The sequence below is a fragment of the Falco peregrinus genome, chromosome 5 (genome assembly GCF_023634155.1).
Source record: "Falco peregrinus isolate bFalPer1 chromosome 5, bFalPer1.pri, whole genome shotgun sequence".
Lineage (NCBI taxonomy): Eukaryota > Metazoa > Chordata > Aves > Falconiformes > Falconidae > Falco > Falco peregrinus.
In genome coordinates this window covers 79551909-79579812 of record NC_073725.1, presented here as the reverse complement: position 1 = coordinate 79579812, position 27904 = coordinate 79551909, and the positions used below count along the sequence as shown (strand labels likewise).

Below are 27904 nucleotides of genomic sequence, written 5' to 3'. Positions count from 1 at the left end.
CCAAATCCCTTCTTTCTGCAGAAACACTCGCAGTTTTGCTGGTATGAGTTACATCCACACCAGGACCCAGGAACACTCTGCCAGTATCATATGCTAGTACAGTTACACTGGCAGTGCCCCTAGGGTTCCTGTAGCTTCAATCCAAATTCTATTTCCCCCTTTTTTTTTTTTTTAATTTTCTTCCTTCCTTTCAACTGTTGTGGTTGCACAGCTCCTTTATTTTTTTAATCTTCCAAGCAGCATACCACGTTTTCACAAAAGGAAGTATTCAAAAATAGTAATTTAAAAAAGTTTATTACATCTGTGAATCAGCAAAGTATTTCAAACAAAGCCACATTATCTTTTTTTCTTCTTTCATCTAGATTTAATTGTACTGAATAGTAGTAAAAATGGGACTACAAAATGTAGAATGGAGATGAAATGAAAAAGTTGAGATGTAATCTGAGGACTACTCAAACACAATGTACTTTCAGCTCATCTGCCCAAAATGCATCCAATTTGTGTAGATTTATGCCTTACATTTTCATATCAGTATATTTGTTACAAAATGCAAGTATTTTATACCCAAATAAAAACCTCCTACAGGTTAGCAATATCTTTAATTGTATAATGTACATTCTGTTAATGAACTTGAAATAATTTAGCCTCCTGTTACAGACAAGGTGAGGTTAACTGGATTTATGGAAATGGTAATCAAATACACTAGATGAGTAATGGAAATGCTCAGACCTTCTATCTACTGGTGTTTCAACCCAACAGATGATTTTTCAGTTTAGTAATAAATACTCAGTCCAGCCTCAAAATAATGAAATTTTAGAATCCCTTATAAGTTTGCTCAAAAGCAGAAAAATTCTACTGAAGCATCATACAGTCTTGATATGCATGTCAACACTTAAAAAAAAAAGTTTTAAAAAGTCTAACAATTTAGGAATTGTAATGGTCTTTGCAAATTTCAAATCCATGAGCTTACTTCAAGAAAAGAGTGGAAAGATGTGGAAATCTTAAGTTAATCCAGAATATGAACAAGACTGTAAGTTTCCTTGGCTTTTAATTTCTTCATTAGTTTAAGATCCAAGGAACTGTGGGTTTTGTTCACTTGGTAGGAAAAAAAAATAAAGTTACTTTTAAACTCTGATTTACCAAAAAAATAAAAGCCCAGAGATTTGCAGACATAATAAAATTTATTTAAATTCCATGCATTACGGTAGCTACAAGTGTAGTTATATGAAACTGAAGGACAATAACTTTTTCTGTCCATACAATGTAGCTGTAAGTGAAATGAATGGGAGTTCCACAGTTACAAAGAAACAAACAAAACAAAAAAAAATCCCAAAAAAGGTAAATCTGTTTCAGTTTTGAGTTACCTGTGAATTCAGATAGAGTTACTAGACTGTAAACTTTTTGGGGAGGAAATGGGTTCACCACAATTGTACAACTGAAAATGTTTAGTTTAAGACATTCTGAAGAAGCTGTGAAGGTATCTTTTAATACTTACTACTAATAGCTCTGGGAAATGAAAAAAAAAATATTCCGTTAGCCTTCATCCTAATTGCTAGAACCAGGATAGCAATTGTAGACAGTCCATTTTCAAAGTGCAACTAAATAGAGTTTCATTATGCAGCTCCTTCAAGTTGTACTGAGTAAGCTTTATTTTGAACCAGTTTTGCTTTAATTTCTAAAGAAAAGCTTCGCTGGTCCTCATAAGCTTCCATTGCTTTTTGATATGCAAAAATTTACAGACTGTGCTTGATTCTGACCCTCCCATATTTCAGTATGTGCAAACTATTAGGGATTTAAATAGTCTTTCTCCTTCTCAGTTCAGACTGATCTTTAAAACAGCAAGGATTATCCAGCCCTCTAAATTAAAGTCACACTGAACTGAGTAATTTATATAACTGGCACTTTTTATTTGGCCCAGTTCTCCCACAAAATGCAGCTCTTATAAATACTAATAGGCACTATTGCCACAAATTCTCTTATTTTTGCAAGTTTCTTTGATGTACTGGTTGTTAACATTTTCTGCAGTTAAGAATTTATTAATGCTGAAATTTTATGAAGACACAATATGTAGTTCTAGCCTTCAAAATTGACTTACTGTGTCTAGTAATGATGTTAAGTCAACCTAAATTTGCTGAAGATATTAACAAATGTAAAGCTAATGAAGGTGCCACATTTGCATGAATGTTTTTTAATTTTAAGAATGCATTCAACAAAGGGAAGGGGCAATCCTAATTATTTTAATACAAACTTGGTTGAGTGCCCAATTGCCTCATTTAAAACTGTGTGTGTGGGGAGGCTGAGGAGTTTAGAAAAGTCCAAGTAACCAAGTATCTAGGTTACTGGAAAGTTAAAAAGCTAATGCAACTGCGTTACATCCGGATAAAAAACATTATTCAAAAGCAATTCAAATACCGAAAAAGATTTCAAATTGAATAGTTTATTAACATGGTAGTCATCTTTGTAACATGTGCACACACACTCGCACACTCTGAATGATCTGCCTGGAAAAAAAAGAGGTCTTAATATATATGCTGGGGGAAATTAAACATTAAAAATCCTTTAGATTTTCATAATTATAGGCAATTATGTCCACATCACTTACAAAGCTATTGCCGAATCTTTCCAAGGAAGCAGAATTTGGGAGAAAAAAAAAATTATTTTTGGGAAAATTCAACAGTGGCATAGCAGAGCTCTCAATATGAGAAAGCTGACATAATGTGGACCTTTGCTGTGAAATTTGTCTTTGCAAAATATGGGGAGAAGTTTATCAATGGGCAGAAAATAAGAAGGCGGTGTGAAGTAGGCTTTTGCAGAGTCGATTTTCCTCACAGTATTGTGCGGGGGTCATTGAGAAAAATGCTTAGTCCTTCTCTGGAACCAGTTTCAGAACTTTTCCAATTGCAATGGTCTTACCTAAACCAAGGAGACAAACAGCAGAGTTACATATATTGGGAAAAGAATGTGTAAGTCTAAGAACATGAAAACTTGCCCCAAAAACACAGGCTCTCGAGAGCATTAGAAATAATACAGAGAATAAATTGTTGTATTGCAGAATGAAACCACCAGTGTATTTTAAAAGCACAGCAAAATCTTCAAAGTAGTAAACCTGCTATTCTCACAGTAAAGAACACTATGTGGATTGTGGAAAGCCTGCTCTATATTCATCTAAGGAGAAGGCAAGGCAGAGTCATTTTACCAGATCTGTTTACTGCTTTTAAAAGTTAATTTATTTTAAATGCATCCCACAAATCCACAAGTTTTACTAGGGTGAGTTAAAGCCCAACATACAACCCCCCTAACTTTTCTAACTTTCTACAGAGAAACTATGGTATTCATATTGTAGGTGGACATTCCAGGACACATTACGAAAACAGTGATGATGATTCTTCAAATTCAACCTTTTGTTTCATGGCACACGTTTTTGTACATTATTCCTCTAGAATAAAACCAAGCTTTTTGTTACTAGCAAGAACTCTGTGCAATGACAACAATTTGCTTAGATTTACTTTTCCGTTGCTACCCAGACAGTGATTTCTACTAGATACCAGCATTTTAATACCTCACTGCCATGCATGATTTCCTATTCAAATAACTATTTTTGCAGCACTTCAGTGTTGATCACGCAGTCTTACCCTCATCCCTTAAGGTAAAGCGACCCATCTGAGGGAAATCTTTGAATGTCTCAAGGCAGATAGTTCCTGCTGTCCTTAAACGGGCAATGCATACTTGATCTTGTTTCACAAAACGGGGCCGTGTCTTACTTTTTTCTCCTGTTTTTTTGTCTACCAAGCAGATTAAGGCCTGTATAAGAAAAAAATTAATAGCTGTGAGTGCTGAAGTAAGGGGTATTTTTTTCTTTATAAAAAACCCTGAAGAGGTCTAAGAAAGAAAATAATTAGAAATAAACAAAAAAACTTCTAAGATTTACTGCATAAAGAAGTCAAACATGACTTACCACCCTTTTCGGCAAGCTTATGCTAACAATTACAGCCATTTTTGGTTGTGTCACAGTACCGACCACAGATTCCATTCAAGGCTGGAGTTCTGTTACAATAGTTGCTCTGCAGATATATGTCATGACAGAACTCCTCACCTCAACAAGTGGATTGTCTATATTCACATCGCAACTGAAAAGGACACTTACTGTTATCTCAACTTCTTCAATACAGGTGTGGATGTGCAGCACAGCATTATAACCTGGGCAGATAATGGATTTGTGCTCAATTATCACTATCTGTAAAACAATAAAAATAAATGCATTTTTCCTCATTTCAATTATGAAAGAGCAGAGAATAACCAAATACAGAACTATATTAAAATGTATAGTTGACCAATACAAACACAACAAATTTTTGTGCAACAAACAAAATCTCATATTACAAACAACCTGGTTGCTTATAAAGTACAAAGTTGAAGAATTGGCCTGACAAGATCTTGCTTTCATGACTGTAGGTATCAAAAACTTCATTGAGAAGTTAACATTCAAAACAAATGGTATTTTAAAAAGTCCAATGAATCATGTCAGAGCGTTAGGTATATATATTATTGGCAATTTAGGGACATGATTGTGAATAAGAAATCTCAACTGAAACTTCAAACTGCTGAAGTTTAGATTTGGTGAAACACAAGCATGACATTTTAATGCTTTACACCCATCTATACAGCAATTAAATGCTATTTATTCTACCTGGGCATCAAATGTGCGTCCAGAATGACACAGGTTGTTGGGATCACAGAGAATAAATCCTGGAAGGATCTCTTCCTCTTCAATTCCCTTCAGTCTGATCTTTAGATTTTCACCTGGGGCTACTGAATCAGTCTCTACATCATCAGAAAGGATTCCAAGAACTTCCACATTGTGCTTAAAGAAAGCAAAAAAAAAGCAGTTTTGTATTGTGAATATTTTAGTCTGGTACAAAAATAATTTTAATACAATAGGATTTCAATAAATAATTCTGTTACAGTTTAATTCATTATATTTGGTTCTGCAAGCTTCAGAATATTTAAAATAAGTTAGTGATGAGTTACTGATATTTAAAATAGCATAATTTAAGAAATATATTTTACTATAATTCTATAGCATGTATACAATGGAAAGCAAATTTCAAGAATATCCACTATTCCTCAAGTGAAACAAGTTTAAAACTTATAAAGAGACAAGAGATAAAATGGTTGCATAATATCTAAGAAGAATGCAAAAGCCACATTGTTTTATAGACTTGTTACATTCAAAATATGACAGTCTGAATATTAACACAATCCAGGAAATCCTAGAATACCAAAATCCTACAAGATTTCCTGGAGAAGGGGTATATTAATGATTGCTCTCCAACAAACACCGTAATCTGATGTTCCTATATGTTGCAATATCCTGTCTGACATTTGTATCTTTGTACTAAAAGATACCAAATTAATAATGAGAAGGCAGAGAAATTAAGAATGGAGTAGTTTCAGAAAAATGTCTGAATTCTTGACATTTTAGTTCATTTTAGTTCAACTTCATTAGCTGCCAAAGTAACAGGGGAAAAAAGTGTCATCCAAAGCACTGGCTATTTACTGAATACAAATTCTGTATTGTTTAAAGCCATTTACAGTTTATTAATTTCTCCTAATCAACCCCGAAGTAACAAGGGTGTCAGATGCATGTCAAGCAGTTTTATAAAAAGCCACTGTGTTAAATTACCTTAAAAACTGAAAAGCATAATCTCAAAAACTGTCTAAGTCTAGTTTCAGCAGCTTCTAGAAAGGTGCCATGGAAGTCAATCTAAATAGCGTATTTTGATTAGGAAATGCCAACTTTCAATAAGCTGTAGATTTACTGTACATTTGAGTATCGAGACATTGAGACTAGCAAACTACCTCAGCCTACAGAATTGGAAGAAATGTGTCAGCTTAAAATGAAGATGACATGAATAGATAAGAACAAAATTTCCAAACCCTTTTGGTAAGAAACCAATGGAAACAAATACCATTGTTAGTAGAGCACACTACTCTCATCCGCTGCCTCTCCCCAACTATGTTTTCACATCCTTCATTTTTATATTTTCATATTCTTCAGGACAGCACAATGGTTCTAAATAGTGATCTCACATTATGGAACAGCTAGCTACCTGCAGGAACAACCTATTCTTAACTAAAGCAAGCTTTATTTTTTTCATTGGAACACACTATGTACTGTTTGTATCCTTTACGTTTTTTTCCTATTTCCCTTTGGGCAAGGGAAAACAAAAAAAGAAAAAAAGAACAAAAGTTTTCAGTAATATTAACCCATAGCAGGAAAAAGGTGTTTTGGGCCAACTGTAAAAATGCAAAGTAAAACACAGTTCCAATAAACTATGACTTGTAGCTGAGTGATTGAGTTTATTACAGAGAGGCAACCTGAGGTCTAAATGCTGAGGAAGTGAACTATTCATATCCACACACACCCTGGAAACATCACCTGTGCAAAACATGAAAGCTTAGTTGTGTTCAGCTGAGCAATAGAGAAACTTCTGATTTAAATAATGAGTACCTTTAAGAATCAAGCTCTTTATGTAAACTTTACCATACCTTGTTTGGCATCATCACAAGCTGTTGTCCTTTGCAAATAGAGCCTGACTCCAGCTTCCCAAGGACCACAGTGCCCATATCCTTGACAAAAAGAAATTACATTAAAATTGAAAACATTTTTTCATGGAGTCTGCCCTATTTATGACTTAACTATTAAATATGATTACTTAACCCTATGAAGTTATTTAGCACTGCTACACTTAACGTTTGGGAAACTGTTCTCATGAAAGACTACGTTTAAGAGTCTCATATAATGCCAAAATTATTTATTTTGCCTCCCCACCTCTATTCTACAGTTGGAAATGCAGACATATAAAGAAAAAAAGATACCCTCTAAAAACACAGTAAATAGACTATTTACTGCTTTCTGAAAACAGTCCACTTACACTTTCAGTCCTATTATTTTAATGTGTACCTTATATTTATCCACAATTGGCAGCCTGATTGGTCCATCAACTGAACGGTTGAAGTTTGGCAAATTATCCAGGTATGGAATAAATGGTAATCCACTAAAAGAGCAGAAGGCATTTGTTTCAATTTTGTGAGCACCCTTCTATTTAAAAATTACTCAGAATGGATAAATGCAGTCCAACAAAAGGAATGATTTTCATTCTGTCATCATTAAGAACAGTGACCTCTAAGACAGTTACATCTATTATAGCATCCCATAGTAGTGCCCACTTTACCCTAGCTAACATGTTAATACCCAGGAAGTGCATGTAGGTTTTAAGCTATGTTACAGGCGTATTTTACAAATTACTTATTCTTTTGAGAACCTTGCTAGATATGTGATATGTTTTGGAAATATAAAGCCATAAGCTAGGTCCAAACGTGATTTTCATTAATGTGTTTTAACTGCCATGAACAATACTGGAAAACATGACATCCAGTGAGAGACATGGCTTGTCAGTAATTATAATACAGCTTCAAGCAAACTGTTCACATCAAACAATTACTCATTCTAGCAACATGTCAACTGCAGCATCACTGTAAAATTCAAGGGCTAGCATGGCACTCAAACTTGCAAAGCCAAAGAATACTGCTAATACTATTAAGAGTCTGCTAACGTTAATCTTCTCATCACACCTGTGTTCTTATTGCCCTGACTATTTCCTCAAGCACTTTAGAAAATTACTTGGACACGGATGACATACCATGCTATATTTCTTCCCAGCTTTACTGCAGCGTTTACATTTATTGAAATATAACAAACACCCAAGTTGTTCAATTTCAGATACGTACATATACCAAGGACAGAATTCTGACTGTTCTTTAAGGTTTGCTCCAGTCAGTCCTGAGCAGGGCATGAAATGAATATCTTTTTTGGGATTGAAGCCAACTTTCTTCAAAAATGGCACCAGTTTCTCTTTACATTCCTCATATCTATTAAAATGACAAGCAGATCAAGGTAAGTTTCAGTTATTCCAGCATGACATAATACTGTACTTCAAAAAACCCCAAAACACATAGGCATTTCATTTTTATCAGTTAAGTTACTATGTAAGCAGCAACCAAACATCATAAAGCTTAGCGGCCTGTTTGCATCTTCTCCCTGATCTTCCAGCACAACTTGCCTATTCCCCCTCATTCCTCTGCTCCATAAAGCATCAGTTTTCTCCATATACCTCAATTACTGGGCTGGGTAAGCAGCAGCATATGCTGTATCTGCTTTTAAGCAAGACACCCAGGTCAAGATAGCAGGACAGACCAAGCAGACAGCTAACTGAGGTCATGCTGCAGGCTTTCACTTCAATGGTGACTTGGTGTCCTCCAATCTCCTACATCATTTCCTAAGATGTAATGCTATTTATTTCTCCCCTCAGCCAGTTTCAGCTGAATTTAATGATGTCAGAAGGTTAGGGCAGGACCAAGACAGCACATTTGGGCATGCCTTATTCTCTTAGCAAACTAGGCTGATGTAAAGTTGCGTAGTCCCTCATAGCTTTCCACAAAAACTTGCATGATTCTTGATCGCACAGCAGGTTCTCTGACAACTCTTACTACACTGCAGAAGAAAGCTGTATCCCATCATTACACAAGTATCTCTAGGGAAGGAACAAGTTACACTTTCACATCCAGCTTAAAGGCGTGAGAAGAAAGGTGTAACAGAAGCCATAAAAAGGCCTGAATTTTGACCCTTAGGAAAATTAAAACCCTCTAGTAACACTTGAGCATTAAGGCAGAAAAGAATAACTTAATCCTTTTTATTACTTAAATATTACATATTGAGTTTCTGGTTATTTTTACCTGGCCTATATCATTGCAAGATTCCCTCCCTCCCCCCTTCTCAGACTCTAATCACAGACCACTTTAATACATTATTTGCTTATTCAATTCAGCTTATCATAAACCCCAACTTAAAATACTACAGGGCGGACACATAAGGTGATCAGGATAATGCTATTCTCACCATATCTACGCTAGGAGTTTAGCAACAACATGGCAATCAAGAATTTGTTAGATACGGCTGCAGGGATCCAAACATTGAAAGTGAATGTTTCAGAGTAGTGTGGAACTTCAAGCCTGGTTGAGAGGCACTGTCCTAGGCACTATGCTTGGTTTCCCTGCAATTTTGATAACCTGTCTTCAGTCCACCAGTCTACCATTTTTTCAGCAAAAATGGGATACAAAGAGTTACTTTACTTAGGAACTACTTTATTTCAATATCTTTTCATGAAGATTAATTATTTTAAAATAAACTCACCTTTCATTACTCCAGTTTACAGTTGGATCATCCATTTTATTAATAAGAACTATTAAATGTTTTACACCTGCTGTTTTTGCTAACATGGCATGTTCTCTTGTTTGTCCACCTTTCTCAAATCCAGTTTCAAACTCTCCCTTTCTTGCAGATATAACCTAATTAAAAATACACATTTTAATAAAAGTTCTAAAATTCTCACAACAGAACAATTAACAATGGGCAATACTGCCTTATTGAAAAGCAACTTTGAGTAGTCAAACTAGTAAAAGCTTTTAAAATGCACTGTTATGTCCTCAATATTACCCATTAGTTTCTGCACTGACATAAATAAAAGTCACATGACACCTGTGGACAATTTTATGAATCTGTTAAGTTACTCCAAAAACCACTGGACTTGGTAGACCTAAGAAGTGGAAATTTTGCCCACTGTAATTAACCAAAAGAGTAAACAAGCAAATAAAAAATAAAAATAAAAAGCTTAATTCCACAGTGTATCCAAAATATAACAATCTGCTTTGTTCTTACCAGCACAGCAAGATCAGCTTGAGAAGCCCCACCAATCATATTTGGAACAAAGCTCTTATGTCCAGGAGCATCTAGAATAGTGAAGTGTTTCTTCTCAGTTTCAAAATAGGCACGACCCACTTCTACTGTTTTACCTTTGTCTCGCTCTTCTTGGTTTGTGTCTAAGGCCCATGAAAGGTACCTAAAAGAAGCCAAAAAACAATCCAAATATTCTATTTTTTGTATTAAAACTTACTAAATTTTTGTATGATGATTTGTTCATCAAAAAATGTCTTTTTTTTTTTCCTGCTCAACTATTTAACCAGCTCAGCATTACTGAACTTAAGCATTTCCAAGACCAATATGACTTTTTAGCGAATGTTTTGTGTATATATAGTGCCCAACGCTAGCTCTCCCTCACATACCTAGAGGGATGCAATTCTAAAAAACAATTTCCAGTTACTAAGTTCCCCAGGTATGACCTAACCTCAAATACTTTCTTTGAAAAATACCTCTGGATCAAATACAAAACAATTCTTCTTTCTCAGCGTAATTAACTAAAATATTATTTCTGATTTGCACATATTAATATTATGAGAAGTATAATCAGTTCTCATTTATTTGCACATACTAAAACAGAAGTTGGCTATGAAATCGACACCACCCTTTAGTCACCCCATCTTTGATTGTGTCAACTATTGTCCCCTCCTAATTATATTTTATCCCATTGGCCATTGACAAGTTAGATTCAAGTAAGACAGATGAACTGAAATTTCAAAAAAAGATTATTTAGCTCCTTCAGGTTTTGTGAAAACTGGTGAATAGAGAGAAAAAAACTAATCCTCTCACTAAGAAGAAAAAAAATAGTAGTAACTAAATTGAACTGGCTTAACATACCAATATTTTTCACCATTAACAGCAGCTTATAAAGACCTTTAGCTTGTCTTTTGTATTGACTGGATAATGTCTGAACAAATACTGCTAACTCAGCTGATCAGTGACCAGGGAACATCAGGGACTATTAAACACAAAGATGTCCTTTCCAGCTCAAGAGGTTCCTGAGTCAGAGAAAGCACTAAACATTGGGAATTATGGATATATAATCACACTCTTCCCCAGGCAGTACCTATTTGTCAGTGACTGAGGTCTAGATAGTATGCTAGATGGCTTTTGGTTTGTACCAGTCCGTGTGCTCTTATACGTTGTAGTCTTCACCATGGCCTGTGTTTCTGGAAGATTTCAGCCAAGGCAAACATCAAGTTTTACTCAGCGAACTGGAATCAAGCAGGACTTTATACCTGGTAGGTGGATGGCAAGCCCTTTTTGCACATAGCGTTTTTTAAGGAAAGATGCATTTCTGACTGAAATGTCAACTCTGCACTACAGTAAGGAATTTTCTGAATCACAAAGTAAAACTGCTAAGACTTCCAAGACATTCAACACATGAATTGAGCTAACAAGATCTTTGATAATGACACACAGATACATCATACTTTGTATATCACGACATATTTTAAAGAATAAAAATAGCATTCAAGGAGGTACTTCCTGCAACACTTTCTCTAAAAGAGGAGGGGGAACAGGAAATCTGTTTTTCAAGCTGTCCAGGGTTTTTGAGGAAGGTCCTGAAATATTTATTACTATGGTCAACTCCCAACATGGGAATGATGCTTGCTTGATAAAAAGAACGTATATCACCCGTCCTATTCCTCCCTCCCACACAAAACAATCAATTCAGGTCAGTGCCCACCCCTCAAGTGCTCCATTGCTGCTCTACCACTAAGGAAGTCTTTAGCTGCTTTTTTTCCAGAGCCCTTTGAACCCCTATTTGCCTCTACCATAGCCAAAAATGGAAAGTTTCTAAAAGGAAAAGCAATTTTCCAGGAGCTGTTTGAGGGAAAAAACAGGCTGCTATGTACTTTACATACACACACACAAGACCAAAAACCAACCAAAAGACAATAACAAACCCCAAAACAAACAAGAGGCCTGCAAAACCCCCAGACATGACAGCAGCATTGTCTTGCTTGGAGGAAACTTAACTGCAGATGCTATCTTTATTCAATATAAAAATAAGATTCAAGCTGACAGCCAGAACTATTCACTTCCTCTTTCTTTATGTCTGCCAAACTGACAGCTTTAATCTCTGTCCCTTAAATAGCTCTCTGCTGTTTACAGGTGAAAGGCATACAGATAGAATGACCCCAAGAGCTGCCTGAGAAAAAAGAGTCTGTCTTGTATTCCTTTTACCAACTAGGTTTACCACAGCATTGCAGCAGCAAAACCCATTCCAGTGCGAATCACACTGTCTCGTACAGTTTTAGTTAAAAGAAATACTGGAGGAGAACAAGAGATTCCTCCCCACACACTTGAAATCCATTCCAGCAGGAAGCTAGTGCTACAGGGACAGAGATGAGAAAGTTTGCCACTTCCATCACAGTGCAAAGAGAAAAGCATGCCGTTAACCTCAGTAAGTTCATACCATGTTTCTCTGTTTTTTTCTTTAGCTTCTCTTTCATATTTTTCAAGTGTTCTTTTGTCAACCATTCCTGTCAAATACCTGAGAAGGAGCAGGAGGGGAAAAACATGCCATTTTACATGAAGCAGAAACATAGTTCCAAACAGTTAAACACTTACACAATCCCTACAGATTATTCTGAAAAACTGCAACAGCCAGATGCAAGCAGCAGTGGAATTTTTTTCTCCACAAAAACCCACACCATTATCTAGTATGTAAAAGTGCACCAGTACCACTTTAGTAGAATTATGAGGAATGTCTTTTTTTTTAAGTCTAACTGTAAAATATTTCACAGAGCCAAGTTCTGAAAAGGAACCACATCTGTTAAGTTCATTTCTGAGACCAATCCAGTATTTCAAAATTAAGCCAAAATAGTGATAGGAGAACTTTTCACACACACACATTCCTGAAATGTAAAGAAAAATATGTATGGTTTCATTGGTTTTAGATAGAACAAGGAAACTGATACTTGAAGAGAGATCTATCAGTTATGAAAAGCAGCAAGTAGTGTACAGTTTTATTACATTAAAACTTGCATATGTTTCCCTCAGATATTTTTACCTGATCTCCTAATAACAGTAATCTACCTAGTTTATGAGAAAAATTAGTGATATCAGTAAATAAAGCGTTAATGACAAAGTTTGTACAAGCACCCAATTCCCATGCACGTGCCCCTTACAACAAAGGGATATTCTGCAAAAACAAAATACCACAAAAAGCTTTAGGAACATTACACATAAGTAGGAGTGTTCAGAATAGGCATTTCCTTGTACAAGGAGAATATTCAGACACATCATGTAATAAAATGCTAATTTACTCTAGTATGACCTAGAAGGTTAAATGTAGCATGACAATTTCAACATTCCAGTTTGGTCAAAACAAAACAAGATGAAAATGCCAAGACAAAGACCTCCCACTTTTGCTGAGAATATTATTTTAAAATCACAGAAATACTTTGCATCAGCAGGACAGCATTTATTTCTTCATGTACTTCAAAACAACTTCTTGCTTGTTTTTTTCATTTTTTGTTTTTGTTTGGGTTTTTTTTTTTACAAACTAAGATCTAGCTGCATTTATTTACTTTTGTCTCATAAAAATACTGCAGTCTCTAGCCACTGTTTCTAAAAGAGACTTAAAAGATTAACTATTATAATTTTGCATTATGAAATCAAATTATGCCTGACAATGTTAGCACCAGGGAATAAGGATATTCACTTTTTTAAATTTTCACAAAAAGGACAAAGTTTAACAAAGGGTAGAAAGCAATTTCAAACAGCATTTTAAAATGACAAAACCTAGTCATGTTCTAAGAAAGGGATTCAGGTTTTTTAATTTAATAATGTATACTTCTGCATTGTTGTTTCCACTAAGTAAGTGAAACTCCTATAGCGATGTAAGATTAGATCTGCTGGAATTAAGACATTCCAAAGACATTAAGTAACTAAATTGTCATGGAGAGTAACATTCTCATTATAAAAGTATTAATCTATGCTGACTAAAGCCATAACGAAAATATTACTCATTTTACTTAATGTATTTTTAATTCACAAGAACAGCAAATCTAAAAAAAATTATTTAAAGTTTCCTTACATTATTTGTCCTCCGATAGTTGACTTGCCAGCATCTAAAAAATAAAATGAAAAATTAAGTCATTCACAGTCTAAAAGAAAAATCCTAGAAAAATAAGAAAACAATTCTGAACAACTACTTTATTTTCAAAGATGTGATTTTTAATTGTATTAAAAAACTTATGATTACATCTTTCAGCCTACCTAGTTTCTGTAATAATTAATTGTCAATTCAATTATATGGGATTTTGAAAATTCTGTTTTCATACATATAAACTTGGCATTATCAATAACTAAAAAAACCCTCAACAAGCAATGATCCAGCAAAAGTGTACGTTCACAATGTGGGAAACTTACTTGCAAAATCCCTTCCCCTGCTTCCTTTCTCCCTTGTCCCTAACTTTTGTAGGCTGCTCTTCAATATTGGGATATATCTCTGCCCACTGCCTCTTTACTTTGTGGGATTCCATCCTGAATTTACCCAAGGACTAAGTTACAGTACTTTTAAGGTGATAAGAGACTATGAAAATGAAGTGAAAACACAGAATTCCCTGTAAAACTTGTGATTCAGTAACTCTTCTGTACTTTTGACACCACTTAAGATTTTTCTGAAGCTTGTTGAAGCTATTCAATTGGGACATTTTGCTGTAACTGCTTCTTTTAACCCTGAATTATGTTCATCTATTATTTATAGCTCTACAGTGTTTAATATTTTGAATAATCATCTTTGAATTTATTAATTAAAAAGAATGCTCTGAAAACATTTAAAACAAGTAGTAAAGAAGCACTGCTTTCCAGTTTTGTTCTTTGGATCATAAATAAAGACACATTGCTTGGGCACTTAATAGGGTAGATACTTGAGAAATCTTAAGTACAGACACTGTTGTGCCCAAAAGAACACAAGCACTCTATCCCTGAAAGACCATCTTTAAATTTTTGAATTTTTCCAGAGCAGCTTCATTAGAACAAATGCTCTTGTTAAGCTCAAGACACAGTGAATACATGCATCCCTACAAAGAGCAGGATTAATGTCTAAGCCTCAGAGTTCCAGATAATACATAACACAAAGATCCAACTTACCTACGTGCCCAATGAATACTACATTTACATGCTCTTTTTTAGGAGCACCTGGTGGTGCTACAACAGATTTCGGTTTTGGTATTTCCTCCTCCTCTTCCATCATTTCCTGAGCACTTTCTTCAGAAGGCCCTGCATCCCCTGCAGGACCACTTCCTAGCTCTGCTTCACTTGTTTCTTCTTTGTGGTCCCATGACTCTTCCGGGGACATTTCTGTCTCTCCATTTTCCACTAAATTAGATATATTCAAATAGATAATAAAATTAACAGCAATGACTATGGAGAAAAGCCCCTGCCCCAAAGATACAATCAAGAGACTTCAACTATCCAGTCTGTTAACGTCTTCCTATGTAAAAATGGGCAACTGCTGCATGTTTCTGAAATTATTATTACAAGGAGTTTTCAAACTACCTTGTGTGCTGACATCAGAAAAAGACGATTCGCAGAAATTAAAAGACTTATGTTTTAACAAGGCAACAATTTTACAAGGAAAAAAATATCTGAAAATCCACTCAGACCATCATACTTGTCTGAAGCCAGACACATGCTAACGTCTGTTTAGAAAGAAATGGAGAGGGATAATGGTGCAAGTTCTCTCAGAAGCCATACAAATACAAGGGGAAAGATACAATTTTCACGTTCTGATTGCTCATACTACTGATCACTTTAATGTTTTTTCTTAATCACTATTCCACATATATTAATGGGACTGTTTTGTAACACGGTATTATTTTTTAGTAAAGCACTGATTCTTTTTCAATGTCCAGATAATCTAACTGCACCTGTCAACACATACTAGTGTTCGATTACCTCTCTCCTAATCAAAGTATAAAGACACACCAAAAATTAGTAGAGACCAAAAATGCCAAGGCTCAAGAAGGTTTTCTTCAATTTTGTTTGCAATGATTCAGCAAAAGCACTGTTGTGGTATTTTATAGTACTGTCATAGTCAAATGGAACAATTATCATCTTACCAACAGATTCTGAGATTTCCATGTTAACAGCAGCATTTGAACCTAAGGGAAAAAGAAAAGAAATAAAAAGGGATCATTGAGAACACATATTTACCATGATAGTTTCAAGAACAGAAAAAACCACCGAGTGACTATATTAATAAAAGGATAGTTTTAAATGTCTGGGTACTTGCCAATGCTCTTTAATATACGGACTCAATTTAAAAAATTCTGCTTCATGCAAGCTTTATGACCTTCAATAAACCACTTGGTCTTTATGTGCCTTGCTTGACTGGCTATGAAATTGTAAATAACCATAGATAACCACACTGCCTTACGACAGTAGTATGAGGATAAAGAGAATGAAGATTGGAAAAGGTTCACAGATTTTAAAAAATGAGATTGCAAAAATTTTGTAAAAATTAGGTTTGATGGGGCTGCATTGCATACCATCAGAACATGAAAACAATTACCTTCACAAGAGGCTGTCTGCTCCTCTGGAGAAGTCTCTACAGGTACACCTGCAAAGAAAGAAGTTTAAATTTTAAAATACACTGACGTAACCAATTTCGACACTTAGGCATAAAAGACTCACAACTTTATTGCAAGAAGTATATTTAAGAAAAAAACACCTCCCCACCCAGAAAACTACTAAATGTAGCCTCCAAGCACAATTAGTTCTACAGAATGCTGCCTAGAAGTTGTTAAAATACGACACCAGTTCTAAGAACAGTTCCAATTTTTTCCCCCCCCACATGGAAAGATAAACTTACAAAGCAAGTTTTAAAGGAAGTGATTTTTCTGTACATAGTATTTTACTGCCCATCCTTTTTGGGCATACTGGCTATTTTAAGTGTTAGTATCTTAACTGGTGTTTAAATATGTCAAACCAGTTTCATTGTATCCAAAGAAACAATGAGCATGTGGTGTCACGACTGCATGGAAAGGTTCCGCCAGCTTCAGCTTATAGGCATACTTACGATGCTATTGCACCTCAATTTCACATAAGCATTAAATAGAAAATTGAAACACACTATTAAGAATAAGTTCTTAAGATCTTCTGTAGTTATTAGGGTCAAGAGATGATAAGCTCATTCATACGCCTGGTAAGTTTGCCAGTCCTCTTAAATACCATAATATAGTCACATTACTCAAGAGGGCAGTCTCACCAGTCACGTGCATATTAAACCCACAAGTATGTTTTTTTGACAGATCACTCAATCAGTTATATATGCTGAGCTATAACTAAATTGGAACATATCACTTCTAGTAGGTTAACAATTACACCAGTTGATGTTTCGGAACATTGTTTGACATGATTAAGAGGACTTTTATGAGTATCCCTAAAACCTTAACCTATTTAGTTTTCTCTTGGTATAAATTCAACTTTATAATTCTTTGAAACAAGCTAATTATTTTTTTCAGCCACATACCAAATTCATACCCTCTATTTAGCTGTACTCCAGCTGTCCTTCAATCCCATTGTAAAAACACAGACCTTACAGCATTACTTGCTCTACATGCATGATGGGACCTAAAGATGAAACAAATCCCCTCAAAAGAACAAAAACATACAGAGAAGGTCCTGATTGTAAGCCTCTTTGCTTTTGCACTGTTTGCGTATTTGCTGCAGACTTCTATAAACTGGAGCAGTGCTGCAAAAGCTGGAAGAAGTCCAGAGGACAAAGCTTGCAGGCAGGGTGAATGTGGGTCACAGCACAACACCCAGTGACCAGCAGTGAATAGCACAGTGGGCACAGCACCACAGAAGAGGAAACTGTTCCCTATACTCATGTGTTTTATCATACACGATCTGTGCTCCAGGGTCCCAAAAACCACAGTTAAAAAACTTCAAGAGATTGATTTAATAAAGTAAGTAAAAGCGTAAGAATAGAATACCTTGAGATTCCTTGTAAGAAATGACATATTACTCCCATTTGAGAGCTGGAAAAGACTCAAATTTACGAGTGTGGTAAAACAGGTGGCACAGAATCTAGGTATGAACCTAAAGCCTCCCTTTTGTAACACATAAGAAGACTGTTGGCTATTTCACACATGATATGGTTGGAATGCATAAATATTTTCATTACAAGATCATTTCAACAAGCTTTTGATTTCACTTCTGGTTTGTCCATAATGAAAAATGTATTAAATTACAGTACTTATGCGCTTGCTTTGAAACAGAAACTGTACAAGTGGTTGAAGTTATTTAATTCTTAGAAATACATTATCAACAGCATTTGTAATAAACTCTGTCTTTACTTTCTGGTCTGTAGTACAGCAGGCACGTAGACAGGAAAAAAGTTCCTTCACACATAACAGAAAGGAGGTAGGAAATTGTTAACCTAAAAAGGTCCATCTGTTAAATCTTGTATGAGGCTAGCACACAAGAGAGTAAGCCAGTTTGCGTTGTATTTTAGTACTGTTTAGCATCCATACACAATCAGGGGCAACAGATACTCAGTTACGACCAAAGCCACTTCTTAAACTCTGGTCACTCTGGCCCACAAGTGGCAGACATGCTTTGGGAGGGGACCCTAAATTACATGAAACATACACTGTTCCTTCAAAGCACAAAAGGAATATAAACCGCTCTCTAAACAAGTTCATTCTAAAGAAACCAAGTAAAAAATAAATAATGAATCAATTTAAAAAAGAACAGGCTTTAAGTGACAAAAATAAAACACCCCTTCAGTAATTGTTTACTTCTGATAAACAATTCCAGGTTACACCAGTTTATTTCAGGCACTGGTACACTGCAAACAAATACACCAGAGAACTCTGACATTAAAGAAACAAACAGACTGCCTGAAGTATGCCTTTAAGACACCTGAAAAGAAGGATGCCGTCCCACTGCTTCTCAGACCACTGGGTTGCTGAATTTTGCTCTTCTCTTGTGTCAGCCCCTAGTGCCTGTGTAACCACTGAAGCTCTACAAAGGGAGCTGGTCTGACCAAAAACTGAACTTGTAAAGAACCTACCAGCTTTTGGGTGGGTCAGTGCTCTGAAGTGGTGTTATCAGCTGAGTGGAAGAGCACTACTGGTGCCATGGCTGAGAGGACAGAAAGGCAATCTCAATAATTCAAGGAAAAAAACTTCACCTTTAAGTTTCAGTTCTGAAACAACTAGGGAATCTTTGGATCACATAAAAAGGAGATGACAATTCCGAATATGGTTGCGAACTGCCTAGGACTCCTCAATACTGGATTAGGACACGAGAAGAAGTCCCAACTCCACACTGTCCCTGTGGCAAAACATTTACACAAATCCAGTAAACTGATGTAACCGTGCTTATTTTGCCCATGAGATAAAGACAGTCATTGTAACAAAATACTTTTTAAGATGAGGGAAACTGAGGAAGGTTCCAAGTAGTCCTTGTAACTTATCCTGACCTCTCCAAAACACTGGAGTAGATATGCAAAGGTTCTCATTTTGTGTTTCCTGGAAGTCAGGGAAGTAACTAACAACATATAAGTCTAACATAGTTTACTACTGTTGTGAAAACATCGCATACAGGAAAACATTCTGTAATGTTTCAAGTTCAGCTTGAAAATCTAGACCCTTATCTGTGAAAATCATTCAGATAGGAATCCTGTCATGTAAGAGGGATTCAAAATGTAGTTTGTATGAGTTTTCAAGTCAGAACATGTCTTAAACGATGCCAAATCTTTAAGTACTGCTTCAAATTCTTGGATTTATTTGCGATAAACAATTAGCTTTTATATAGTGTCCTCCACACTCTGTCTCTCCTCAAACCCTAAATCAAGAACTGTTGTTGCAACCTTATTTGCTGTATTGCATGAGGTGAGCAGTTCATCTTTAGTTCTGTTGAGCATCAGGGCCCTAGGACATCTTTTGAAATATCTTTGATGTCAGTGCCAAAGACAAAAATGGATACATACAAATGCATTTATCTACTGGTAAACCATCAGACAACAACATTATGTAATTCAGTCTTGTCTGAATAAGGTAAAAAATACTATTTTTTTTTAATATAAAACTCAGTGGAGGACTATGCACACTCCAATAAAGAAAACAAAATTGCCCAACTTTAAGAACATTAGTCTCTTTAAATTATAGTTAATGTCCTAAAGAAATACTGCAAGAATCCACTCAGCCCATTTCATTCATGCAGCATTCTACTACAGCTGATGAGTTTGGTGTGTATTACATAATTTTGTACTTGCATGCATTTTTGTTGTACAGTAACTAAAGCTGCACAGGTAGAATGACTACCGCTCAACCTCTGCAAATATTGTTTTAAACCAGTACAAGCCAGGAACTTCACAGCGTTAACAGCTTAGAATGTTTGCACAGATACAATAGAAAATTGCTTTATAATATATACTAGGATGAAGCAAGATGTTCGTACATAAAGCAAGTATAGCTGGTAAACTAGGAATCAATATTAGAACTGCAGTTACAATGCAATATTGAAGTAAAAAGTGCTAAGCAGTAATGACAACTGCCATCTTTACATAAACTGCAGTATTTAACAGATGCACAGAATAAGCTGAGAGATGCCTCCACACAAGCTGATACTGTTCAGTGGTTAACTGGTAACTCCTCAGTATCAGTTACCTGAGCCACAATGCAAATGCCTTCACAGAAGTGATGAGAGGCCAGCACTCCCAGCTCCCAGCCTGCTCTGCTGGTGGTAAGAACCTAGGCACTACTGGAATGCAACAACCGAGGTAGACTACAGAGTTAATAAAACCGTCTGCACAACAGAGCATAGAGAGAAATTTTAAAAAAGAAAAGAAAAAAGGCAAATTCTGTTTGAAAGAATTGTCTTATCTACAAGACTTAGATGGTCTGTATCCAATACAGGCATCAAATTCCTTCACAGGAATTCCTGGAAGGCTGAAGAGTAAAGAAACTCGACACCTGTTTTAGGATTTCCATCACCTTTTTGTATGTGTGATCTGCATACCTGAGTTCAGTACATATTTACACAATAGTAACAGTTTTCACGAATTCCATAGCAGATGTTTGCCTCCCCCCCCCCCCCTTTTTATTTTTAACAAAAGCATAAAGGGAATTACACCACAGTAAAAAATAAAGGTCCAAGTCAAACACACAGAGCATGAGAATCAGAATTAAAACAACACCAGAGATTCTTAGTTAACAAAAACCCACAAAAAATTACTTTAAACACAAGTAAGTGCTAGAGCTAAACAAAGTATTTAATATTCAATATTTTAAAATATACATCAAGAAAAGGCTTTGAGGAGTTCACTGTAATTAAGGGAGGTGTTTTGTAAGTTAACTTAAACCCAAAATTATTTTCTTCTGGTCTATGACCTGCTTCAGAGACTTTGCCCTAGCTTCACCAGTGGATACTGAGATGTGCACCCAGTTTTTAAAACAACCATTGTAAGAGCACCTTTAATAGTTTTAACATTAATTTGTAAAATTAACAAAAAAATTAGTACTTGCTTTGTATTCATAGGATTTTACTAGATGTTAGCTTAATTAAATACCCACCTTTTTCCTTTCCCAGTGAGGACACACCTTAAGTTCTCTTTATCTAAAACTGACATGCTTCTTCACAACCAAGTCTAAGAAAACTTATGGGGATTTTCAGGGAATATGATGAAAAACCTTTTTCCTTAAAGGCCAAGTAGTTGTGCTCAGCTGATAACTTGATTTTTGAGACAAACAGTCAAGAAATCAAGCTCTATATTAGAACAGTTAAGGATTCCACTCTGTACCAAAGATCCCTCATAACCCAGTGGGAATAGAAATTTAAGAAAACCCACAAAACACAACACAAAATAAATCTAAGTACTATGGATTTTTTAGCAGGTTAAGCTCAGGATCTTAACATTTACACATAAAGAGAGTAAAATTTACACATAAAATCTCAGACTGTTGTAGAGAACACGTTTTTAATATTGCATCACCTGTCTAAACTAACTTTTGTACTGAAAATCGGTGTCATTTTCATATAGACCTCTTCAAAAGAGTCATAAATGTCACTGATAAAATTCTGACTGCTTTATTTCTTCATAATGAAAAAACAAGATAAACCCATTTTTCTATCTTGGCTTCATACAATCATCTGCTTCTCTTGCTTGTATGTGTCTCATCACAAAACAGGAGAAAATCCCCAAATTCTGAAAGTGGAATTGTACAATTAGATTGCTAATAGAATCCAAGAACTATCCCAAATTATTTTTGTGTTCATTTTGATAGAGCAGTCAAGTTTTAAGATCATGCTTTCAAGTATAATAAATCAGTAGCCCAAACCAGGGTGCTAAACGCATTGTCAGCAGACTACCTGCAGACTCCAGGACCGTTTGTCTAGTCCACAGCCAGCTCCCAGTGGTCTGTCTCTTCTTTTATCGGAGTCAAGCAAAGGCCACAAACATTATGAATTATTCTAACAGGAGCAACACAATCCTGGCTGCCTTCCTGGGGACAGTTCAGATGTAGACAAAGGACATCTGTGTAGGATGCTGGCACCTTGACTGCATCACACAGGTATATTACATCTGATCATCCGACCAGTCAGTGCCAAGACATACAGCCTTTCTCTGCACTGACCGTTTTAAGAGGTCGTGCAGCTCATCTGTCAAGAGAAGCAGATACAGAGGAACACTGCTCCAGACAGTCAAATAACTCAAATCAAGATTATAATTTTTTTATAATAAGAATTTATAGCATACACTGGCATTCACAATATGACACTGATTCGCTGTCATGTAAGCAGGTCAAGTTTACAGTTACAAAGTATTCACGGCAGCATTACTAACACCCTACTTGTGAGGAAATCATCAGCATATGGCTATTCAAATGTTGATATGAATAAACTATGTAATCCTTTAATATGGTAATTTCTTGAATGGTGGACTAGTTTTAGACAAACAAGACTTCTTTAGCAAGTTCATATGCAAAGTGAAGTCTCTTTAAGTTCTGAATTGCTGAAGAGTCTTAAAATACAGTCTGCAGAGAATGGTATAGAACAAGAGAGGACCAATTTTGGGGAACATTATGATACAGATAAGTCATCATCCTACTCTGGAGATTATAGGCTTCAGAACTGAAGCAGAAGATAATGAAACGCCTTCTTTTGCTTCTGATTGGTGGCAGGGGGGAATATATGGATGTCCAGCTAGCTACAAGGTCAAGAAAAATGAGGGCAGGGAAAGCCGTATAGATGCTATATCCGTTTATTTACAGCATTTGAAGGCTGAGGATGTCCAGCTGCTCAAACATAACTATTTCAAGCAGGCAAGTGAGGATATTTAGGGAGTGAAGCAATCTAAAGGGCACTGAATCTTAAGCCAGATGTTTGCCTGGCTCAAGACTGCAGGTGCAAGCTGTCTAAATTGTAGTCATTAACAAATATGTTCAGAAATTTAAGTGGTCAAGAGAGCTACTAAAGGAAGTAGTAGCACTAATACCATCAAAAGGATAAATGCTATCTTTCCTTACACTAGCTGCTGTCACACACTTTGTTCTTGTTACTTTTGTACTATTGACACTTTTTTTCTTACCACAACCAGTGCATACCTCAAATCATTGGATAGTTCAGGCTGGAAAGGGCCCCAGAAAGTTACCTTGTTCAGTCTCCTGCTCCAGGCAAAGTCAACAGTGAGTACTTAAAAATGACTTCTAAAAGAAGCAAAACTAATGTAAAATACAGTAAAGCCCATACAAGGAAGCTGTGATCAATTTTACCAAGCCTGTGAATATTCAAGAACTACGACAAAAACTGAACCACAAGAATGCAGGTTGACACATTTTCTGAAATGTTTCACTTCTCTCATATCTGAGATCCAAACAAAACTTCAATAGTAGAAATCTTATGAATCTGGTATATGTGTGTGTGTGTGTATTAACTATTCCCTTACAGCTCTGAACCATGCCTTGATACAAAACCAAACAAAAATCCATCCAAATGTAATTACATCTTATATACACTTACAAAATTAATAAACCATAGTATAAAAATAACTCATAGATGCTACAGAACAGCAAAGATGCAAGGTGCAGTTGTGACTAAGAATGTTTAGATGCCCTAACACAATCTAATGTCATTTTATTGACTATCACACCTTGCCTTAATTTAGTTGAGTTTGCTAGTCCAGCAACTGCTATCTACAGTAAGTTTCCCTAGAAGCACAACTTGTTCATGACATACTTGACGTGCTCACTGGAAGGCACTGTGGTACAGCAATGTCTGTTGCAGACAGAAAAATCGAGAAGTCTCTATTTTACATTTCAAATAGACTCCAACAAAGAGAGATTCTACAGAAAGGAGTTTCAACTTGGACACAATTTGATAAATGCAAGTCCTGGCAGCTACAACATTTGGAACATGTTGGTTTTAATCTGTTCCTTAGGTTCAAAAATTTAAACAACATATGCCTTTTGCATATAATCAAATGATAATTTAATTCCAAACTAATTCTGAAACTATCTGCAAGCAAAAATTGTATTAGTGGTAAACATTGGTCAGATATTCTCCCTAATATACAATTAGCAATCAAAAGAAATCATGTATACCAGAAGTTTTTAAGTCAAATACTTGGAATGCAGGTCTCACAAGCTTCCCAATTTTGAAAAGTTCACATCTTCTCTGAATGGTTTTTGTGAGCATTATTTCAGTGCTCTAAACATGACAGGAATTTCATAAAAATTACTAAAAACATTAAGTTAGTGTGCATAGAAGGAAACACTATTACACACTGCAGCCACACAATGGAGAGGAGTTCTGTGGAATTCTTCTATATGCTGCTGTTACACATTTATCTTGACCTACAACATCCTTTGAATTACTAAGGAATTATAACTGAAACAAAACCTCACCAAGAGAAAGTTCCAAGAAGTGTTACTAGAAGTTAACTTTAGGCCACTTAATTCCTCAAACTTATGCCCAGCTTTTTAGATTCTTCCTAAGAATCAAGATTAATTTAGCCTTTCCAGTAAAATCAGTGTTTGTACAGACCTCAATACAGATGACAAACAGTATTTTTTTTCTTACAATAACGAAGAATGAGTGTCACAAAACACCTAATTCCCTATGGAAGCAAAAGCAAACTGGGCTGCTGAAAAGCAACTTATTCAGCACCATTGTCTAATCACATGTTGTTCTGACTTATTTCCAGAGCAAGCTCCACCTAGTTCTTCTAGCCAGGAAAGTAGTTGTCACCTTAGACAAACATCTGCAAGGGCAAGCCTGTCAATTACTTTCTGTAATAGAGTACATCGGACCTGGAAAAGTATGTAACAAGTATAGCACTGCAGTTAAAAAAGAAACTGTTTTGGGTTTTTTGCTTGTAGTATGGGGTTTTTTTGGGGTTTTCCCCTCATCTTTTCTTTTTTAATTGCAGATTTTTGTTTGCTTAATCTTAGGGACATCCAAGTCAAATTACAGAAACTCAAAATTCTAAACCTTAAAGAAGATATAGAAGCAAGGTGAATTCAAACCAGGTAGATTATAGCACTATGTAAGAATTGCACTCAGCAACTAAGATGGAAAGAAGAGCTATCCTCATCACTCCAGATGACCAGGAAACTGTAAGTAATTTCTAGTCTCTGGAAAGACAAAGCTCATCATAGGCCTCAGAAGTAGCAAAAGAGTGGCGAAAAGGAGAGCATGAAGAAATAAATATAATGAGCAGATGAGGAAATGTAGTTCAAATCCTACAAAAAAAAATTATAAAATTAAATATAGGAAGCCTTAGAAGAAACCTTACAAAGCAGCCACAGAGAAAACCCGAAGTTATCAGAATAACATTCAAAACCCTAAGAAAGTTTTCAGTCACAGTATTGATTACATAGTTAAAAAAAAAGACTTATGTTCAGGTTGCAAAGGTTGAAAAACACACTAGAATGAATATTTTAATGCACTTAGACATTGCCTGCCCGCATAGTGCATGAACTACAATTTTTGATAAAAATCAGGACTGCTGAATAGCTGTAGAGAACATGTAAGCTAACATTTGCTCTAACAGAAAAAACAAGTTAATATTCTGTTATGAAAATTTTAAACCTTCATAAATCAAAAAACCCCAGACTTTAGCTGTTAACATCTGATAACTTTAAATACTAGGGAGAGCTACATAATTAACATATTAAATCTCAATGCAATAAATAAGCCACAATCAACAGGAAAACTTGACAAACATAATGTAACAAGCAGTTGCTTTAGTGAAATTAAATTACTAGAATCAACATCTGAAATGCTAGCTTGTTTCATATTGTACCAACAGGAATACAGAAAATCATGGAAAAAAATAGGAAGGTGTTAAAACTATTATACTCAATCAGGTCTCAAACTCCTTAGCTGCAAGAGGGACATGAAAATAGTACCACGCAGTTAACTAGCATGTCTGATGTTTGGAAGGACCTTCAGTCTGAAGCTGAAAATTAAAAAGCAGCTCTCCTTTCATTTCCCCATATGTAAAGCAAATCTAGTATAAACGTTGCGTACACAAAGATCCTTTGAAATTAAAAGCAGGGTGAATTTCAAGTTACTCCATTGACTGAGGCCAGCTGACAACCCCCACCTTTCCTAATAATAACTTGTCAGCATTGTACTAGAAAATCGTAACTACCTGATAGAAGCTTCAAAGAGACATTTAGGATCCACCTGAGCCACTGGTGGCTGAAGCAGTGCTGTTCTCCCCAGCAACGCTTAATTTATTACCACCAAACCCTCTGACAACTCCTCTAGTGCTTCAGGGGGGCGAGAGCCGCGCAGTCGCCCCTCGCCACGGGCAACCCCTCGGGAGTGACGGCACCGGGGAGAGGCCCGGGGAGTCACCGGGGCCGCGCACCCAGAGCGCGAAGCGGCTGCCACGGCTCGGCCCCCCGCAGGGTTCCCAGCGCCCACGGCGGCTGCGGGCCCCCTCCCAGGCCCCCCAACTCGCGGGGCCGCCTCAGCCGCCACAACCGGCTCCTCCGCCCGGACTGCGCCGCAACCCCCCTCCCCCAAACCCCTCTCCTGCGCGGCACCCCTGCCCCGCAGCACCCCACCCCGCCTGGCGAGACCCTCCTGCCTCTAGCACCCAGGGCCCCAACCCCCAGCCCGGCCCGGGTCGCCTCCCGGCCCCCCCCGGCCCGGCGCTGCCCTCCGCGCCCCCTCCAGCGCTGCCGCCCCGCCCGCCCCCGCCCCCCGGCTCACCCGGTTCCCGGGCTGCCGCCCGCCCGCCGGCCCGGCCCGGCCCCCGCCCGCCGCAGGCCCTCCGCGCCGCGCGCCGGCCCCGCGTGGCCCTGCCCTCCTCCCCCGCGGGCGCCCCACAGCCTCGCCCCGGCCCCTCCGCCGCGCGGCCCCGCGCCCTTCCAACATGGCCCCCATCCCTCCGCCCGCGGCGCCCACCCGCCCGCAGCCCCGTCCCGGCGCGGCCGTTACCGTGGGGCGGCGGCGGCGGCAGGCCGGGTGGGGGCGAGGGTGGCGGCAGGCCGGGCGCCGGGCCCCCTCTCAGGAAGGACGGCACGAACTCGGCGGCATGGACGTTGGGCACGAAGGGCTTGGCGTTGACGTTCAGCTGCCGGCTGAAGGCCGCCCCGAGCAGCTCCTGCTGGGCCTCGGCCTCCGCGGCCGGCGGGGCGGACCCCAGGCCGGCGCCGCTGCCCGGCTCGATGTCCGCCTGATCCCAGCAGTCGGGAGCCGAGTCGCTGCTGCTCCCGCTGCCGCTCCCGTTCGCCTCCATTTTGTGGCTGCCCCACAAGCCTCTGCGGCCCCGAAGCGTCTCCCAGCGTCCGGGGTAAGGGGGAAGCCGGCGGCGGCACCGACTCAGCACTCGCTCCGGCGATTCCGCGTGTACTCCACCACCCCGACGCGAGCGCAGTCTGGCCTCCCGGGGCTGCCGTACCCCCTCCCCGCCGCCTCCCGCGCCGCCATTTTAGTAGTTTTCAGCCCCCCCAGGGCCTCGCCCCGTAGTACGGCCGCGGCCAGGCGCGGGAACTACGGTGCCCATCGTGGCTTGCGCCAGCCCCTCGCGGCCCTCCTCCCCGGAAGAGATGGGAAATGTAGTTGCCTGCGGTTTCTGCGTGTGAGGAAACTACAATTCCTGTC

General features: G+C 37.7%; 1 protein-coding gene across 1 annotated transcript; it reads right to left on the bottom strand.

Moving 5' to 3' along the window:
- Positions 1–277: 277 nt before the first annotated feature.
- On the bottom strand, positions 278–27736 carry GSPT1 (G1 to S phase transition 1). Its single transcript, XM_055804965.1, has 15 exons — positions 27239–27736; positions 16347–16394; positions 15895–15936; positions 14924–15151; positions 13866–13899; positions 12240–12317; positions 9779–9959; positions 9254–9408; positions 7792–7932; positions 6965–7058; positions 6550–6630; positions 4688–4861; positions 4145–4234; positions 3633–3801; positions 278–2913 (listed from the first exon to the last, which is right to left on the bottom strand). The coding sequence occupies exons 1-15, from the start codon at positions 27537–27539 to the stop codon at positions 2861–2863; spliced, it is 1869 nt and encodes a 622-aa protein (XP_055660940.1). The 5' UTR covers positions 27540–27736; the 3' UTR covers positions 278–2860.
- Positions 27737–27904: the final 168 nt, after the last annotated feature.